Source organism: Lynx canadensis, chromosome X (assembly GCF_007474595.2).
Source record: "Lynx canadensis isolate LIC74 chromosome X, mLynCan4.pri.v2, whole genome shotgun sequence".
NCBI classification, from domain to species: Eukaryota; Metazoa; Chordata; class Mammalia; order Carnivora; family Felidae; genus Lynx; species Lynx canadensis.
The window spans coordinates 52147090-52167036 of record NC_044321.2 but is presented as its reverse complement, the minus strand read 5'-3'; the positions used below and the strand labels follow the sequence as shown (position 1 = coordinate 52167036).

Below are 19947 nucleotides of genomic sequence, written 5' to 3'. Positions count from 1 at the left end.
AGAGGAAGCTGAGAAAAAGAGAGATAAAACAATCCAGGAGTATGAGGGGAAAATTAGAGAACTAAGTGATACACTAAAAAGAAATAATATACGCATAATTGGTATCCCAGAGGAGGAAGAGAGAGGGAAAGGTGCTGAAGGGGTACTTGAAGAAATCATAGCTGAGAACTTCCCTGAACTGGGGAAGGAAAAAGGCATTGAAATCCAAGAGGCACAGAGAACTCCCTTCAGACGTAACTTGAATCGATCTTCTGCATGACATATCATAGTGAAACTGGCAAAATACAAGGATAAAGAGAAAATTCTGAAAGCAGCAAGGGGTAAACGTGCCCTCACATATAAAGGGAGACCTATGAGACTCGTGAATGATCTCTCTTTTGAAACTTGGCAGGCCAGAAAGAATTGGCACGAGATTTTCAGTGTGGTAGACAGAAAGAATATGCAACCGAGAATCCTTTAACCAGCAAGTCTGTCATTTAGAATAGAAGGAGAGATAAAGGTCTTCCCAAACAAACAAAAACTGAAGGAATTTGTCACCACTAAACCAGCCCTACAAGAGATCCTAAGGGGGACCCTGTGAGACAAAGTACCAGAGACATCACTACAAGCATAAAACATACAGACATCACAATGACTCTAAACCCGTATCTTTCTATAATAACACTGAATGTAAATGGATTAAATGCGCCAACCAAAAGACATAGGGTATCAGAATGGATAAAAAAACAAGACCCATCTATTTGCTGTCTACAAGAGACTCATTTTAGACCTGAGGACACCTTTAGATTGAGAGTGAGTGGATGGAGAACTATTTATCATGCTACTGGAAGCCAAAAGAAAGCTGGAGTAGCCATACTTATATCAGACAAACTAGACTTTAAATTAAAGGCTGTAACAAGAGATGAAGAAGGACATTATATAATAGTTACAGGGTCTATCCATCAGGAAGAGCTAAAATTATAAATGTCTATGCGCCGAATACCGGAGCCCCCAAATATATAAAACAATTACTCATAAACAGAAGCAACCTTATTGATAAGAATGTGGTAATTGCTGGGGACTTTAACACCCCACTTACAGAAATGGATAGATCATCTAGACACACGGTCAATAAAGAAACAAGGGCCCTGAATGAGACATTGGATCAGATGGACTTGACAGATCTATTTAGAACTCTGCATCCCAAAGCAACAGAATATACTTTCTTCTCGAGTGCACATGGAACATTCTCCAAGATAGATCATATACTGGGTCACAAAACAGCCCTTCATAAGTTTACAAGAATTGAAATTATACCATGCATACTTTCAGACCACAATACTATGAAGCTTGAAATCACCCACAGGAAAAAGTCTGGAAAACCTCCAAAAGCATGGAGGTTAAAGAACACCCTACTAACGAATGAGTGGGTCAACCAGGCAATTAGAGAAGAAATTTAAAAAATATATGGAAACAAACGAAAATGAAAATACAACAATCCAAACGCTTTGGGATGCAGCGAAGGCAGTCCTGAGAGGAAAATACATTGCAATCCAGGTCTATCTCAAGAAACAAGAAAAATCCCAAATACAAAATCTAACAGCACACCTAAAGGAAATAGAAGCAGAACAGCAAAGGCAGCCTAAACCCAGCAGAAGAAGAGAAATAATAAAGATCAGAGCAGAAATAAACAATATAGAATCTAAAAAAACTGTAGAGCAGATCAACGAAACCAAGAGTTGGTTTTCTGAAAAAATAAACAAAATTGACAAACCGCTAGCCAGGCTTCTCAAAAAGAAAAGGGAGATGACCCAAATAGATAAAATCATGAATGAAAATGGAATGATTACAACCAATCCCTCAGAGATACAAACAATTATCAGGGAATACTATGAAAAATTATATGCCAACAAATTGGACAACCTGGAAGAAATGGACACATTCCTGAACACCCACACTCTTCCAAAACTCAATCAGGAGGAAATAGAAAGCTTGAACAGACCCATAACCAGCGAAGAAATGGAATCGGTTATCAAAAATCTCCCAACAAATAAGAGTCCAGGACCAGATGGCTTCCCAGGGGAGTTCTACCAGACGTTTAAAGCAGAGATAATGCCTATCCTTCTCAAGCTATTCCAAGAAATAGAAAGGGAAGGAAAACTTCCAGACTCATTCTATGAAGCCAGTATTCCTTTGATTCCTAAACCAGACAGAGACCCAGTAAAAAAAGAGAACTACAGGCCAATATCCCTGATGAATATGGATGCAAAAATTCTCAATAAGATACTGGCAAATCGAATTCAACAGCATATAAAAACAATTATTCACCATGATCAAGTGGGATTCATTCCTGGGATGCAGGGCTGGTTCAACATTCGCAAATCAATCAACGTGATACATCACATTAACAAAAAAAAAGAGAAGAACCATATGATCCTGTCAATCGATGCAGAAAAGGCCTTTGACAAAATCCAGCACCGTTTCTTAATAAAAACCCTTGAGAAAGTCGGGATAGAAGGAACATACTTAAAGATCATAAAAGCCATTTATGAAAAGCCCACAGCTAACATCATCCTCAACGGGGAAAAACTGAGAGCTTTTTCCCTGAGATCAGGAACACGACAGGGATGCCCACTCTCACCGCTGTTGTTTAACATAGTGCTGGAAGTTCTAGCATCAGCAATCAGACAACAAAAGGAAATCAAAGGCATCCAAATTGGCAAAGATGAAGTCAAGCTTTCGCTTTTTGCAGATCACATGATATTGTACATGGAAAATCCGATAGACTCCACCAAAAGTCTGCTAGAACTGATACATGAATTCAGCAAAGTGGCAGGATACAAAATCAATGTACAGAAATCAGTTGCATTCTTATACACTAACAACGAAGCAACAGAAAGACAAATAAAGAAACTGATCCCATTCACAATTGCACCAAGAAGCATAAAATACCTAGGAATAAATCTAACCAAAGATGTAAAGGATCTGCATGCTGAAAACTATAGAAAGCTTATGAAGGTAATTGAAGAAGATTTAACGAAATGGAAAGACATTCCCTGCTCATGGATTGGAAAAATAAATATTGTCAAAATGTCAATACTACCCAAAGCTATCTACACATTCAATGCAATCCCAATCAAAATTGCACCAGCATTCTTCTCGAAACTAGAACAAGCAATCCTAAAATTCCTATGGAACCACAAAAGGCCCCGAATAGCCAAAGGAATTTTGAAGAAGACCAAAACAGGAGGCATCACAATCCCAGACTTCAGCCTCTACTACAAAGCTGTCATCATCAAGACAGCATGGTATTGGCACAAAAACAGACACACAGACCAATGGAATAGAATAGAAACCCCAGAACTAGACCCACAAACGTATGGCCAACTCATCTTTGACAAAGCAGGAAAGAACATCCAATGGAAAAAAGACAGCCTCTTTAACAAATGGTGCTGGGAGAACTGGACAGCAACATGCAGAAGGTTGAAACTAGACCACTTTCTCACACCATTCACAAAAATAAACTCAAAATGGATAAAGGACCTGAATGTGAGACAGGAAACCATCAAAACCTTAGAGGAGAAAGCAGGAAAAGACCTCTCTGACCTCAGCCGTAGCAATCTCTTACTCGACACATCCCCAAAGGCAAGGGAATTAAAAGCAAAAGTGAATTACTGGGATCTTATGAAGATAAAAAGCTTCTGCACAGCAAAGGAAACAACCAACAAAACTAAAAGGCAACCAACGGAATGGGAAAAGATATTTGCAAATGACATATCGGACAAAGGGCTAGTATCTAAAATCTATAAAGAGCTCACCAAACTCCACACCCGAAAAACAAATAACCCAGTGAAGAAATGGGCAGAAAACATGAATAGACACTTCTCTAAAGAAGACATCCAGATGGCCAACAGGCACATGAAAAGATGTTCAGCGTCGCTCCTTATCAGGGAAATACAAATCAAAACCACACTCAGGTATCACCTCACGCCAGTCAGAGTGGCCAAAATGAACAAATCAGGAGACTATAGATGCTGGAGAGGATGTGGAGAAACGGGAACCCTCTTGCACTGTTGGTGGGAATGCAAATTGGTGCAGCCGCTCTGGAAAGCAGTGTGGAGGTTCCTCAGAAAATTAAAAATAGACCTACCCTATGACCCAGCAATAGCTCTGCTAGGAATTTATCCAAGGGATACAGGAGTACTGATGCATAGGGGCACTTGTACCCCAATGTTCATAGCAGCACTCTCAACAATAGCCAAATTATGGAAAGAGCCTAAATGTCCATCAACTGATGAATGGATAAAGAATTTGTGGTATATATACACAATGGAATACTATGTGGCAATTAAAAAAAATGAAATATGGCCTTTTGTAGCAACGTGGATGGAACTGGAGAGTGTAATGCTAAGTGAAATAAGCCATACAGAGAAAGACAGATACCATATGGTTTCACTCTTATGTGGATCCTGAGAAATTTAACAGGAACCCATGGGGGAGGGGAAGGAAAAAAAAAAAAAAGAAGTTAGAGTGGGAGAGAGCCAAAGCATAAGAGACTGTTAAAAACTGAGAACAAACTGAGGGTTTATGGGGGGTGGGAGGGAGGGGAGGGTGGGTGATAGGTATTGAGGAGGGCACCTTTTGGGATGAGCACTGGGTGTTGTATGGAAACCAATTTGTCAATAAATTTCATATATATTAAAAAAAATAAAAAAAGAACTTATTTTTTTAATCAGCTCAAGAAGTTTTATCTTTTCTAATGCATTTTAGTTCTATAAATTTGCTTATCAGCACTGCTATAGCTGTATCTTACATTTTTTTTAAACTTTGTTTATTTATTTATTTATTTATTTATCCAGAGAGATACAGCACACAAGTGGAAGATGGGCAAAGGAGCGGGGGGAAAATCCCAAGCAGGCTCCACACTGCCAGAGCAGAGTCCTTGAAATTTTGAGAGCTTTTTTTATAGGTAAGATTCTTTCTCTCTGTTACCTTAAAGCAATATTGCTTTGTTGCCTGTAAGTTCAAGCCTTTCTGAAACTTTGGTGTGAGACTGCAGACAACCAAGTTAAAAAGTAGGGATGAGATAAGATGATCCACCCTCACTATATATCCATAATACCATTTTACATGGTAAACGGAGAACAGAAAATATATATACATGTATATACATGTATATATATAATATATATGTAATATATATATATATGTTCTCCGTTTACCATGTAAAATGGTGTATATATATATATATATATATGTATGTGTGTGTGTTTGTGTGTGTGTACATATGTACCCGTATGTATGTATGTATGTATATACATACATACATATATATATTTTTTAATTGCTTTGCTGAAGTTTTCTATTTTTTTAATTTGTCTCAGAGACATTTGTAATTGCTTGTTGTAGCAGTTGCATTATAGCTATTTTAAAATCCTTTTCAGGTAATTTGAACATCTGCTTCATTTCAGTTTTTGTGTTTGCTGATCATCTTCTCATTCAAGTTGTGATTTTGCTCGTTCTTGATATCATGGAAATATGAAGCATATTTAAGCAATCTATTTTAGAAGATATTCATCTTGTTTATATTTAGCACACAAGTCCTGGCATAATTCTGTGTTCCAATGACAGTGTAATTTTCAGAGACCTTGCTGTGGGATTTTGGTTTGCTTGGTTTCTCTGGTGTCACTAGTGTTTTTGTTTATCCCTGACAGAGCCACTTATTATTTCTGGATAGTGAAAGGGATTGCAGCTCGCAGGAAAATTGCTTCCTGGGCTTGGCAGCTTGCTATGTTGAGATTCCCCCTGCAGGTCCTTCCCAATGTCTAATTAGGAAAGGGGAGTCTCTGACCAAAAGAGATGAATATCAGTTTCCCTGCCTATTTGATGTATGCAGGGCTCTTCCTCAATCCCCCTTTTTGTGTCCAGGGCCATCTGGGGTTGTCATTAGGATTCCTCGTTGATCTTGGTCTGTGTTCTGCTAGGTTGGATGTTGGAAAGATACCCAGTTGCTTTGTCATCCTGTTCTTTTCCACATTGCCATTTTCTTTCTATATTTTTCAGTCTTTCTATTGCCTCTTTCATTATTTACAGTGTTTATTTATCATTAAACACAAATGAGTTTGTGGCATCTCACCTGAAAAGTAAGCCCAATTTATATTTTTAAAACATCACTTTTCTGCATGGAGAATAAAATGTGAAGGGCTAGAGTAAATGAAAGGAGAGTAATAATGAGGCTACCACTCTAGTCCAGGTAAAAGATGGTTGTTTTTTAGACTGAGGTGGTAGCAGTAAAGATACAAAGAAGTGAATCAGTTATACCAATTTAGGAGGCAAACAGACAAGGCTCACCAATGTGATGACTTTGGGGATTTCTGGCTTGATCAACTAAACGAATTGAAGTGTCACTTAATTGTCAAAAACATCTTCTACATCCCCACTGGGAGCAAAACCACCACAAATATATATATATATATATATATATATATATATATATATATATTTATATATTTATATATATATATATATATAGGCTTGAGCTTAGTTTCCCCAATCTGTAGGAGGGTTACATCCTCAGAGGAAACTTATCCTCATTCCACCTACTTTTCTTTGTCTCTGATTCATGACCATGACCAAGGTAACATCCCAGTTGTGTGCAAATCATAGCTATTAATTGACTCAAGTCCTCAGTGCGCACTGGGTTTTCAATAACCTCCACATTTACCATAGACCAAAATTGTTTGCTTTTAAGTGCATTGATTTTGCAATGGCTTAAATACCCCACTATTTTATTTTATAACTAGCAATTTAAACCTTCCATCATCTCCTTCCCCTGTTATGTTTCTGAGATTTCCAGTAAAGCTCACCAGAAAGCCACTGACCACAGTAAAGCAAGATGAATAATAGGCTCAGGACCATGTTTTCTCTTCTAACCTTCAACATTATATGGCAACTGAATACTAGCCCTGTGGGTTTCTACATTTGATCTGTATAGGATACCTAATTAGGCAGAGAGATTGGCTGGGAAGACAAGAAAATTGCAGTTAATATGGATACAAAGGATGGAGATTGGTGGATGTTTCTATGATACACCAGGATAAAACAAGTATTTGGAGTAAAATAGATTGACATGAATCTTTGCTCAACTTCTAGTTGAATGCCCATGGATAAAATTACTCTGATCATTTGTTTACTCAAATATAAAACAAAGTATCACTCTGATAAAGCTAAGGTGAGTTAAATGCAATCAGGTATTAGATGTTTTGTAAAGTGTAAACCAGTACATATTTCAGTTATTATCTTAATTCTGCTTCTAATGTCTTCTTTTCTTCATTTCCCATGTGAAATGGTATTATGGATATATAGCGAGGGTGGATCATCCTATCTCATCCTTACTCTACATCTTGTTCATCTGTGGTCTCCCACCAAGTTTTCAGAGAGGCTTGAACTTACAGGCAACAAAGGAATATTGCTTTAAGATACCAGAAAGGAGTCTGTCCTATTTAAAAAAAAATCCAAAAATTGCAAGTAGACCTCTCATATGCCCAATTGCCAAAGAGTCCACAAGATTGGTGCCCATATCATCTTGCCCAGTGGATAGGTTTAAGCTTTGTCTCAGACTTCTGTTTCTCTCTGGAAAATTTTCTTAGAATTCAAAAGTGTTTGGGCACCTATGTGTTACAAGATGGTACCCACCAGTCTGACTTAGTTTTTTTTTTTTCCAAAACACAAACACATAGGCCCCACACAAAGGATAGCTAGACCCATATTATACCCCCTCCCAGTGAGTGTTCTTTGTTTCAATCATGGTCACAGATTCCCAGAGGCCACAGAGATCATTAACATCACCATGTTCACTCTTATAGTGTTCTAACAAGTACTTTAACATACAGTATTTTTTGCCTACAGTATGGAGTGCCAGAATTTTTGAAGACTGACTTCCTGAGGAGCTTCTGGCTCCAGAGGTTGTAGGTGCTCATAGCAATAATATTCCATCTACTTCTTTTCCAAAATAGTTTATTTCCAAGGAGAATCAAAATAAAATTTGGATCTTCAAATCCCACCCCACACATTCTCCATCATGCCCATGTTGTTAGCCCTTAGTTTAGATGTGGATTATCTTCACAGCTCACTTACCTAGGTTCTGAAAAAGCAATAAAAACCTAATCAATTTATTTTACCTTAGGTATCTACTTTGTAAGAAGAATAGGTTATTAGTAATTTCCAGATCTTCCAAGTGTCAGTGGTTGATATAATCCAGCTGTTGAAATTTGTGATATAAGATAATATGGGATTTTCTTGCCCCAGCTTCCCAAGTGGAGAAAAAAAAAATAAAGAAAAAGAGAAGGTACATAATTTCCATGTAAATAAATAAGTGAAGAAATTCCCAGATGAGTTTATTTCCCTACTCTGCCTCTCTACTACTCATGTCCCTTTGACAGTGGAGTCAGTTACTAGAGCATGACCTGCTGAGACTGCATTCAAGATGTGCAGTTGCAGGACCCAACTGCTACTGTTTGAGGGACAGAAGCTTGAAGCTGTCATCCAGGATGGACCTCCTGTTGCGTCGTAGCTTTCTCTGTCGATGCTGGTACCAGATCACACCACCAAGAGCTAGAGCAATGAGGAGGAGAATGATACTCATGGCAATTAAAAGAGAAGCCAGTATCTCAATATTCTTTACAGGGATCTGCATGCCCAGCACTCTCACATTGCCTTCTCCAATGTTTCTGAGGATTGATGCTGAAATAGAACAAGAGAAAAATGGCACCCTGAGCTGTAGAGTACTCTAATGTGGCACCATTCGTGGTCAACTCTTGGGAAATAGGAAATAACTCCATCAACATAGGGCAGAGGAATTGCTCCTATCCCTAAAAACACCAGCTGATGAATACAGGTTTATAGGTTACAAAGAATTTGTGTAACAGGAAGTCACTGCTAAGAAAGCCCTTAGGAATCACTGTGTTCTTTACCCCCATGGAAAGAACTAAAACTGAGTAGAAAGGACCCTGATACATTTCTTCAAATATAAAAATGTTTGTGATGTAAAGCTAACAATAAAAAGAATTGGATTTGGTTTATATGTTTCCAGAGGATAGAATTGGGAGCAATGAGTGGAAGTTTCAAGGAGGCAGTTTGACTCAATCATCTAGCTTATAAATGCTCAATTTGACTATTTGTACCATGACAACAGCCTGCCACTGTGCTGTCTTGTCTCTCAGCTCTTTGAGTCTTGATACACTGATGTCACATTGATCTTTCGAGGTGAAATAATATGATTGTTTTAGTTACTGACATACAAACTTTTGGTGATCTCCAATTAACCTACACAGCAAAGCTATGAATCAAACTAGGCATTCCAACTCTCACAATCAGGCTCTAACTTACCATTTTGGTTTTATATAATACTCTTTAGCCACAGCAACTGATTCTTTGTTTCCAAGAACAGGTGACCCTCTTTCAGGCCACCTTTTCTCCCTCTTCACTTTTCTATACGCATATTAAATGTTACATTTGAAGTCAGTTAATGGTCCTTTCTTCTGTGTTCCCAAAGTATCTGTACTGTTTGTATTCTCATGATTTACTTGCTTGGGCCAAGTGAACTATCTCCCTCACTTTTGGACTTCAGTCTCCTTTTTTATAAAATGATGATAAGAACTATACTTAGGTCAGAGGTTTATTGTGATATTTAAATGAGCTAATATTTATAAAATATTTAGCATAGCACCTGGAAGATAGCAAATGAACAATAATTAATAGCTGTCTTTTTGCCCCTTTTTACAATGTATACCAGCAATGCAATTATTGTTTTTGTATCTCATTCCATTTATAGATGAAAATCTCCTGGATAGTAATATCTTACTTGTTTTGGTTTCCCTGGAACTCAGCACATGTTTGATAAATATATAAATGGATGAATGAACATTATTAAAGAAATAAGAAAAGATGAACTGTGAGTTAAAATGGAAGCTGGAAACTTCATAGTTCTAAGTTTACATTCTACTACTTACTCCTCTTGTGATCTTGGACAAATTACTTTCCATTTCTCAATTTCTCATGTAGAAAATTTTGGGGCTTTATTAGACCAAGAGTTTACACTATCCCAACCTCACTTTTACTATTCCCAATCCCTCCAAAACATACCTTAGTCTCCTGGTTCACAGTTTATAAAATACTTGGGGAGATCATTAGGACTTTTCAAAACATAGCTGAAAAAAATCCCCATATTAAACTGATGGTCTGTAGCATCCCTTCTACTTCTCATAACTCTCTGAGACTTTCTCAGTCCATGTACAAATGGGATGGGGGAGAATGAGGTAGGTAAGGCCCACTATTTGGACCTAGTTTAGGTAGGAAAATAATTTCTACTTTTGTGAATGGCAGAAATGGCTGGTTCCAAAGAGTCAACTATTTGGTATTCCATGGAAACAAGAATAAAAAAGCTGATGTAGACTGTATGGTATTTATACTAGTTTCATACTGTCTCTGTGAATAATTTATGTCTGTGTTACAGCTCCTTCATGTCTAACCCAAGGAAACCTTGAATCCACACCCCCCCTTCACACATTAGGTGAGAAGCTAAGATAGCAACTTTCAATTGGGGTGAGGCTGTTTTCCCTAACTCAGGATGTTGGGTATAGGGGACAGAGAGAATAAATATGCTGAGAAAAACTGAACCTTGGGTTCCTGACTTTTGAAGTATTACAGAAATTTCAGGGTGCTTCCTGCTAGTATTGTAGTCCATGTTTTGGTAGTGAATCTCATTTTCTTAAATTTTTTTTTCAACGTTTATTTATTTTTTTTGGGACAGAGAGAGACACAGCATGAACGGGGGAGGGGCAGAGAGAGAGGGAGACACAGAATCAGAAACAGGCTCCAGGCTCTGAGCCATCAGCCCAGAGCCCGACGCGGGGCTCGAACTCACGGACCGCGAGATCGTGACCTGGCTGAAGTCGGACGCTTAACCGACTGTGCCACCCAGGCGCCCCAGTGAATCTCATTTTCTAGAGGCACTACACCTCCCCCCAAGTACATACCATATATAACTACACAGTTTATGCATTATCCTTCCTACCTTTTCCAATCTCTTTGGTGATGGTGGTGATAGTGCTTACATGTTCTGGTAGAAAAGAAAAAAAAAAAGAGGTTAGTTAGCGCTGTTATTCTTCCTACCAATCCACAGGTTTGCTGTGGGCATTGGCATTGGATAGAGGAATTTCTCTGTAGTATCCTAAGCAAAAAGAAGGTGCCTGGAATTAATTACCTTATGGTCAAAGTCATTATTGGCATATGTATTTGGTTTTGAGTAGTGACAAATATATAAGCAAAAACATAGGCTTAGGAGTCCAAAAGGTAAGTCACCCCTCTGCCATTATGTACATATTTATTGATATTTCCTACCCACATTCTTGTGTTCTTTGTCACCCTTTCCCACCCTCCCTTCAATAAATCTCTGCTCCTTGTCAAAACTACATCCTTACATATTCAAACCCTTTTGAGAACACTGCTTCCTCTTCTTGATTTAATGAGGTTGAGCTCTTCTCTGAGGACTATGTTTCCTTTATATACTCTCAATACTGCTTTTAGGTAATTTTTCCTCCCTTTTTTGGGTAAATATCTATCTGTTTTGAAGATTATATTTTTCGGCTACAAAACTCACAACCACTTTTTGTTACTGTTACCTAGTAGTTCTTTTCATTCATGGAAGTCTTTGCTACCTGACTCAGTCTTCCCATTCCTCCATTCCCACCATAGGTGTTGACACATTCATCCTTCAAACTTCACAGTTTCTGTACCTTTTAATTCCAACAACTTTTATATCTACTCTAATTCTATTAACAATTCCCATGGTCACATTGAACTTGTTATTCAGAACTGCTCCATCTCAGAAATATAAAATCTAACAACAGCCTCCTCTTCCTTACATAGTTTAATGATACTTATTCCATTTAACCTGTTATCACCACCTCATACAGATATCTAGCTCCTGGATCCTTCCATTTTTTCCCAGACTGTCAGCTTTATCATGCCTTTTTTTGTTTACCCCATTCCTGGTCTAGCTAGACTCTATGGTCTATCACTTCAACTACTGACTTACCAGGAGCATTATAATTGACTGATGAAACCACAGTGAGTATGATTTCTCTGTGTTTTGTCTGGTATGCTGAATGTTGGTGTATAAAAATCATGTAATTGTAAAGATAAGTATTCTTTGTGTCAAACTTTAACTAAGCCCTCAATTTTTCCTGCCAATAAATTATTTTCTATCACTCAGAGTAAGCTTTGTTTTCCCATCTCCCAAAGTGGTTATTTCAAATCTTAGCCCACTCTCTTCAAGTTCCTTATCCTACTTTCTATCCTTCACTCTAAGCAGATGAATTCTCTCCCACAAATGAACAAATGAAGCAGAGACAAGGAAATAAATATTCTTTCTGTCAGACTCCTCACCCAAACTTATACAATGATCATTTACTTTTCTGTCTTCTCTTCTTTTAGTAAAAAAAAAAATCTATTCCAGTCTAATTTTTCATTTTATCTCTGGTTTTCATACCCTGTTTCCTCATCAGGAACGTTGTTTCAACAATTAGCCCTTTCTTCCCTGTCTACAACTATTCCCTCTGGTTGGCCAGGTAGCATATATGTGGTTGGAGCAATACTGAATTAGACTATCGTGAAGTATAAACAAACAATAAAAAGCAAATAGGTAGGCTTTGTAGGCTGGCTCATTGTCAGAGAGAGATATGAGTTATCTTTATTCATGGAAGTTCTTTGATGTTATATATTGAGATAATTTTGTGAAATGGTCCAGATTTTGGATGACCCATTACTATACACAGACAAAACCTGTTGTCTTGAACCTATAGCATCTTGATGACACATCAATTTATCACTTGACTTTGTTTCTAAGGGCTGACAAAACACAACAAAGAGTTTTGTGTACCTATCTGAGTAGTAAGGAATAGTACTATAGTAGTAAGTTGAAGACACATTTTAGCAGTATAGATTACTAGAGAACAAAGCTTTTCAAAGATACAGGTTATTATAATGGAAAATGTCTCTTTCCCTGGGGGTAAAGAGCAGAGTTGTATTCTCTACCCTGGTTTGCTAAGCTTGTTTAAAAGCCCAAAGACATTTTCAAACTTTGTATTTCTGCTGATAGAGTGCCAATGACTGAAAATCCTAGACACAGGTCAAGAGATTCCTAAACAATTAATGACCAAATGACAAAATCCATAGCCAGCCAAAACTTTTATGTTCTTGGTGATGATCAAAAATTGACTGATAAAGAAACCAACCCAGCAATTCACTCTCCATATTAAAAAAGAAAAAAGGCAAAACCTTTTTGCACACTTGGTAGCAACTCTTTCTGAGATAAGCCATAACTAAGACCAATATGTCCATCTAGCTTTAGACATAGTTGTTCCAAGACAGAAAGAACTTTTTCACAAGCTCCACAAAACAAATCAATTAAGGAGTGACTATTAGAACTATATTTATTTTTTAAAGAACTCATTAGCAAGATTTCTTGAAATAGTGAGTACTTCTAATGAATCCTAAAATAATAGATTTCTATTTAAATGAAATATATTTCAAAGGAAGCAAATCTATGCTAAGCAACAATGCATAGAGCCTAATGAGTTTCAGGCTGGGTCAACCCATGTGAAATCAACAAGTGTCAAAGTAATTAGGATGGGGAAGGAGCAAGGAAACAATGGAGAATGAGAAATATAGTTGGGAGAACACCTGAGTGTGGCATGCACTGTCTTAAGTCCTGGTTCTTATGGGATCAGAAAGACAGGGGTAAGGAATTTCTTGGGATTATCTGGTTCCTGTAGACTACATAAAGTATTCAAAGATTTCCAATCTTGGGGGAAGTTATACCTTACCTCTTTGGGACAAGACAGTAAAAAGGGTCTCCATGCCAGCATGGACATGGTCAGAAACGTGGCAGTGCATCAGCCATGTCCCAGGGTTGCTGGCTACCATCTCCACAACCTCAAAGGTCCCTGGGAACAGATCTACAACATCTGCACGGTAGCTCTCTCCATTCTGCAAAAGAGATTGGGGTGGAGGAGAAGAAATGAAGGGTAAAGAGTTCATCTTAGAGCTTATAGGAGCTAAAAAACTTGGATGTCCAAATCAGGGACATGGGGCTCCAAGATTCATAGATCAGAGAGCAGCTTAACAAGTACAACTGATCCATCTCCTCTGTAAATCTGCCCACACAAATTGAACCATCAGAGGAGACCCTATCTTCCTACTTTTCCTTAAAGTGTCCCAAAGGACACTTTGGGAGCTAAAACTAGTATCTCCATACTTTTCATCATGCTGACATCTGGGGAATTTGGCTTAATCCTTGACTCCTAGGAAGGAACTACTTATTTCCTTTAGAAATTTATCTCAATTTAGATTTCTCCTCTATGCTATCATCTTTATCACACTTCTATATCTTTAAATCTATATCAATGCCTTCAACTCCCTTTCCCTTCAACTGCCCCCTTTCCCTAAGGCTAAAACTTCTTTTTCAAAACCTACATGTTGTTCCATGTAGCTTCTGAATTGAAGTTTCTTATAATCGATTAAGAACTTTCATAGATTCTGAGACATCACTATGAAATTTCTTGCTCTTAGGATCACTGTTTAATGGCACTCCAGTCCTTGACTGATGTTCAATTACTTCAGTTTCTTCAATCTACTTACACCACAAATGAGCTACTCACTTCTTTTTTTTCCTTTGAGCTACTCATTTCTTCTATGTCAGAGGGGAAAGCCAAGGACTAGAGGGAAGTGACTAACCCTGGAGTACACAGCCAAACTAGAATTCCCAGTTCAATTCTCCATGTACAAGACCTCTCCTCTTTTAACTATTATCTTGTTCCTTAAGAAGCTATCCCTTTCTTCCTTAATGACTGTCAAAGCATTCCTCTAATTGTTCCTGAGGTACTCAGCCCTTTGCCAACTCACCCGATATAGGAAGCTCTCTGCATGGAAGTGGATAGTGTGTAGGTCAATATCTTGGCCCATGGCCAGCATGTACCATGCCACTCGTTCTCCTTGGTACATGGTAAGACCCCTGAGGTTGCTGTAGAGCTTTCCATTAATGGCTGTAAAAAAAAAATGTCTCATATCTTTTGTTTTGATTTCCCATTGCCATTGCCTTAGGGCTAGTCCCTATCATGTTTGATGATAACAATATCTTCTTAATTTCTCTAATCTTTATAACATTTGCGTTCCATAAGTCTATCTTACACATTGGTGTTATAAGAGTGGTCTTTCTAAATATCTAATCTGACCATTTCTTTTTACTGCTTAAAATACTATAATAGATGCCTCATGCCTAAAAGATCAAGCTCCTTAGTTCAGCCAACGAGGTCCTTCACAATATAAGGTCAAACCACCTTCTCATATTCATTTCCCATTATCTAACACATTTTTTCCAATGAAGGTGATTTATTCACCATCCTCAATATGGCCCCATATTCATGTTCTTTGTGTCCTTGCTCATGCTTCTGATATTTCCCCCTAGAAATCCTGCCTTCTTTTATTTATCTTTTCAAAGCCCAATCATAACTTTACCTTATCCAAGAACACTTCCTTGATCTAGCTCCTCTTAGTAACTCTCTTTCCCTTCATTTACTTCTACTTCTGAACTCCTCCAGTACTGTCTGTACCATATTTGGAAGTCACCCAAATCTCCCTTATATACTTACCTATCTTTAAATTGGTGGAAGCTCATATCCCCAACTGGACTATAGGTTCCTAGTAAGCAGGAAATGAAAGTATATACTATACTAATATAGTTTCCTTATATTCTTCAGAGCACCCAGAAGACACCTGAGCCTACAATACATGTTAAATAAAAAGTACTTGCAATATGCTTGGAATTAATAATTATATTAATTGCATAGGCTTCATTATCTGTTTCTTCACAGGCCACATCCTATGCTCTAAAGACAACAAACTACTTATAGCCATGTTAATTCATATTGTCAGGACTATGCCCAGAGCACATTCCTGTGCCCCACATATTCTTATGGAGGGAAAGTCATTTTTACTCTACGTTTCAAGAGTGGAAATAATGGAAGGAACATTTATAACCTGTCATTTATTTACCCCAATCAAATTGTGAATTTGTAAAAAAGGAACTAAAGATGCTCAACTCTACCCTTTGTGAATCTTCTCTCTCTAGAATCAGTCTTGACATAGAAAATAATTCAAATTGATTTAATATTACATTGTAGAGAAGATTCTACTGCTGCAAAGGGGAGGCTATTGTTGTTTATCTATATCAATGTCAGGGTAGAAAATCTATTCCCTGCAGGAGGAGTATCAGCAAGCCCATTTAGCTTCAGAAATAAATTCAGTGTCCTTCTCAGGAACTAATTCTCAGGGGAACTAATTAGTTCTAATTAGTTCCTTCTCAGTAAGCCCACATTTGGTCATAAGCATCTCTGTCTTTTTTTTTTTCTCAATTGTTTCAAGAATCTGGAAGGGAAAGGAAGGATATATTATTTGTTTTCCCTCAGAATATAACATTATCTTTCTATCTTCAGTACCAGCATTTAGAAAGTGTTCAACAAATTCCTGATACATAAGTAGATGGATTGATGTCTGATGAGTTTGGATGAATGAACATATAAACAAACAGATAGAAATGGGCATTAACCAAACAAATGGACACTAGCAAGTTGTAAATGTGCCCTAATTCCCTTTTTCCCCTGGGCAACTAATTTCTCTGATTTGTCAGAAGATACAAAGTTCACATTGTTCAGTTTGTGAATCTTCTATTTCAATGTGAATCATTTTTATCTCCAGCAAGGGGAAATAGCTAGAATCAATGAGACAATGAGATACTAATTTTGAGTTCCATTGGAATCACTATCAAAGCTGCACCTTATCCTCACGTCAAAGAAATATTACACTAGAAAGGATGGTGAGAAATCACTTCACACATTTAAATGTATTTAAGTTCTCACTCTTATTTTAGATTTTCTTTTGTTTGTGAAATGCTACACAGATCTTTGAAACAAAGGAAGGCTTGGATGCACAATTTTCTTCCAAAATCCATTCAAGCATCAAAATCTCTTCATTGTACGTAATATAAATCCAGCATTATTTTCTCTGAGGTTCTTTCCTATTTGTAAATTGAAACTTTGTTGTGAAATTAGACTAAAAGACAAGCTGTCCTTCATTTGTCTATCTTGGAATCTATTGAGAAAGTACATTCTAGATGCAGGGGGGTAAAGAAATAAAATGATATTGAGAGACTAAACTCAGGATTTTGAAATAGAAGGACCCTAAACAACCAACCTACCAGGTACATTGAGAGTCACAAATTTCCATCTTTCTTTTCTAGTGTGTTAAAGTATGCTGGTGTCACTACAACAACTTTACACAGTCAGCTTCTTGCTTTATGTGCACCTGATCTAATGCTGACTATTTATATATTTTGTGTATATAAATGTACAATAGTAGGAGACAGTTCTTTTAATTTGCCCACATACGACCTTCCTACTTTCCCATACTTTCAATTATGCTCCCTTAGGTAGTGATGGGCCTATCATATACCTCCATGAAACCAATGGGGAGTTCTTTGGAAGAAAGGTAGTTATTTTCTACAGACCATGCATTTTATTGCTCTCCAAAAAAGTCTCATTCTGTAGGTTAACACGGCCTGGCTCCTGGGCCCCATGGGTTGCTACATTCTCCTCTAGATACCAAGACTGGTTCTCATCAAAGATCAAGAATAACAAGGCAAATTCTCTGTCCATGTCACTCCGTCCTCCATAAGGCTCCAGGATGCCCTTTCGGCAGATGGTCAAGGGTCCAACAAGACCACTATACATGTCCTGAGGATGGGAGGAAGGGGAAGACAGTAAATCAAATGGAGTTGTTCCTGGGTAGCAGTGTTGTACATGGTGCCAGACTGACTTCTAAGTCAAGCCTACTGTACTCAGCACTTGATCATAATGTCTTACATTTATAAGCAACTCTAATATATTATCTGAATTCATCCTCACAATAATTTGAGATACAGATAAGAGGTACCTATGCAACCTATGTTTTAGCTAGGCTGGCCTATCCATTGATCTCCAAACTCACAAGGCACTTTCACAACCCAGTGCCTTTCCTTATGTTGTTTCTTCTTTGTATAATGCCTTCCCTCTGCCACATACCTTATCTTAAGGTATACTGCTATTTAGTATTCAAGGCTTAAAGTATGAAATACATGTACCTTTCATTGTGGTGCATTCTCCAGCTTCCCTTTAATCATCTCCTCCAACCAAAAGTGATCGCTCTCTCATGGGCCCCTCACAGCACTTTCTATTATATGGGTTCTTTTATTATTTTTTAAAGTTTATTTATTTATTTTGAGAGAGAGAAATAAAGAGCACATGAGCAAGGGAGAGGCAGAGAGAGGGAGAGAGAAAATCCCTAGCAGGCTCTGCACTGCCAGTGCAGAGCCCAATGTGGGGCTCAAACCCACTGACTGTGAGATCATGACCTGAGCTGAGGTCAAGGGCTGGGTGTTTATCCAACGGAGCCACCCAGGCACCCCTCTATTACATGTTTTTTTTAAGGAGCTGTTAGTATTTTACTTATTTGTATATATAAAAATATATATATATATTTACATATACATATATATTTATATAAATAAATACATGTAAAAATAAATTTATATTATATTTAATTTATGTTATATTATATTGTTATTTATTATAATTATAATATATTTAATTATATATATATATATATATGATTGAAGATGGGAACTGTATCTTACATTTTTATCATCCAAAGCACCAAATAAAATCCCTAAAATATAGTAGTCTCTCAATAAATTATTGCTGACAGATGGTTGTGAATGGTTGGATGGATAGATACACTCATTTTCCAGATGAGGAAATGGGGAGATAATGCCCTACCGAAATTCACTCCAAAAGCAATATTGAAACAAATTTTGGGACTAAAACTCCAATTGTTTGACAACCAATCCTAGGCTTTTTAAATGGGAACATACTCACCTATAGGATCCAAAAGGAAAAAGAAAAGAAAAGAAAAGAAAAGAAAAGAAAAGAAAAGAAACAAAGAAGAAAACCCTTAGGACAAAGATATGGAGCTACCTATTCCCTTCATCCCTCCTTCTGTCTTTAAAATAAGTACCACATTTGAGGAATTTTCCCGAAACTCTGGGCTGCATTATTTCAGGGTTGGGCTCTGCCCATTTATGAGACTCACCTCCAAGAAATCAATATTGTCTTTACCTTGATGGGATCCACTGCAGAATAATAGATCCAGGAAACACAAGCAGAATCATTAGGCCCTGGGCCAGATCTTTCTGGAATGTTCCATTGGTAAGTGAGAACCTCACCTAGGAAGGGTAACAGGGATCTCCAGTTGGGCCAAATCAACTTTTTCCCAACTCTCAGGTTTTCCAAGAGGCTATGGTGGATGAACCTCAGGACTTTTAAGATCTTTTTCCATTATTTCCATACCAGTCTCCATTTTAGTTTTATTATATTGCTCTTCTAACTCCTGGGACACATTCAGCCTCTCTTCTATACCCCTATCTTTAAAAGTCCAGTTCCAATCCCCTGGTAAATCCACTCTGATATTGTTCTTTCATCTTATAATGTCTTCCCTCCTTCCTTTTTTAGCATGCTTTGTTCTCCTTTTCTTGCTGCTGCTTCTTATATTCAACTATTTTCCCAAGGCTGTCTCCAGTTCTCTTCTCGGTTTTTTTTTTTTTTTCATACTCTCTCTATGAACGCTTTTAGCTACCTTTCTGGTGTCAATTATGAACTCTGTATTGATGACTCTTAAATACTTAACCAGAACTCCCTTGCTAGCATTAAGCTCCAATCTGAAATTTTTAATTAGATACTGAGCATCTTTTAAAGATTGTCCTGACAACACATCAAAAACTAAAATTGTTCTGAATTCACTTACCTCCTTTGAAAAAAT

General features: G+C 37.5%; 1 protein-coding gene across 2 annotated transcripts in view; it reads right to left on the bottom strand.

Moving 5' to 3' along the window:
* Positions 1-7870: 7870 nt before the first annotated feature.
* Positions 7871-19947, bottom strand: part of HEPH (hephaestin) — a 75641-nt gene continuing 63564 nt past the window's right edge. Inside the window, exons 15-20 of one of the 2 annotated variants that reach the window (XM_032592210.1) lie at positions 19248-19354; positions 17603-17828; positions 14944-15083; positions 13866-14028; positions 11054-11098; positions 7871-8721 (exon numbers count right to left, since the gene is read on the bottom strand). In XM_032592210.1, coding sequence (XP_032448101.1) covers positions 8489-8721; positions 11054-11098; positions 13866-14028; positions 14944-15083; positions 17603-17828; positions 19248-19354 — 914 coding nt within the window. In that variant the 3' untranslated portion in view covers positions 7871-8488. The remainder of the gene's footprint in view (positions 8722-11053; positions 11099-13865; positions 14029-14943; positions 15084-17602; positions 17829-19247; positions 19355-19947) is intronic. The other variant, XM_032592211.1, reaches the window with a different exon arrangement.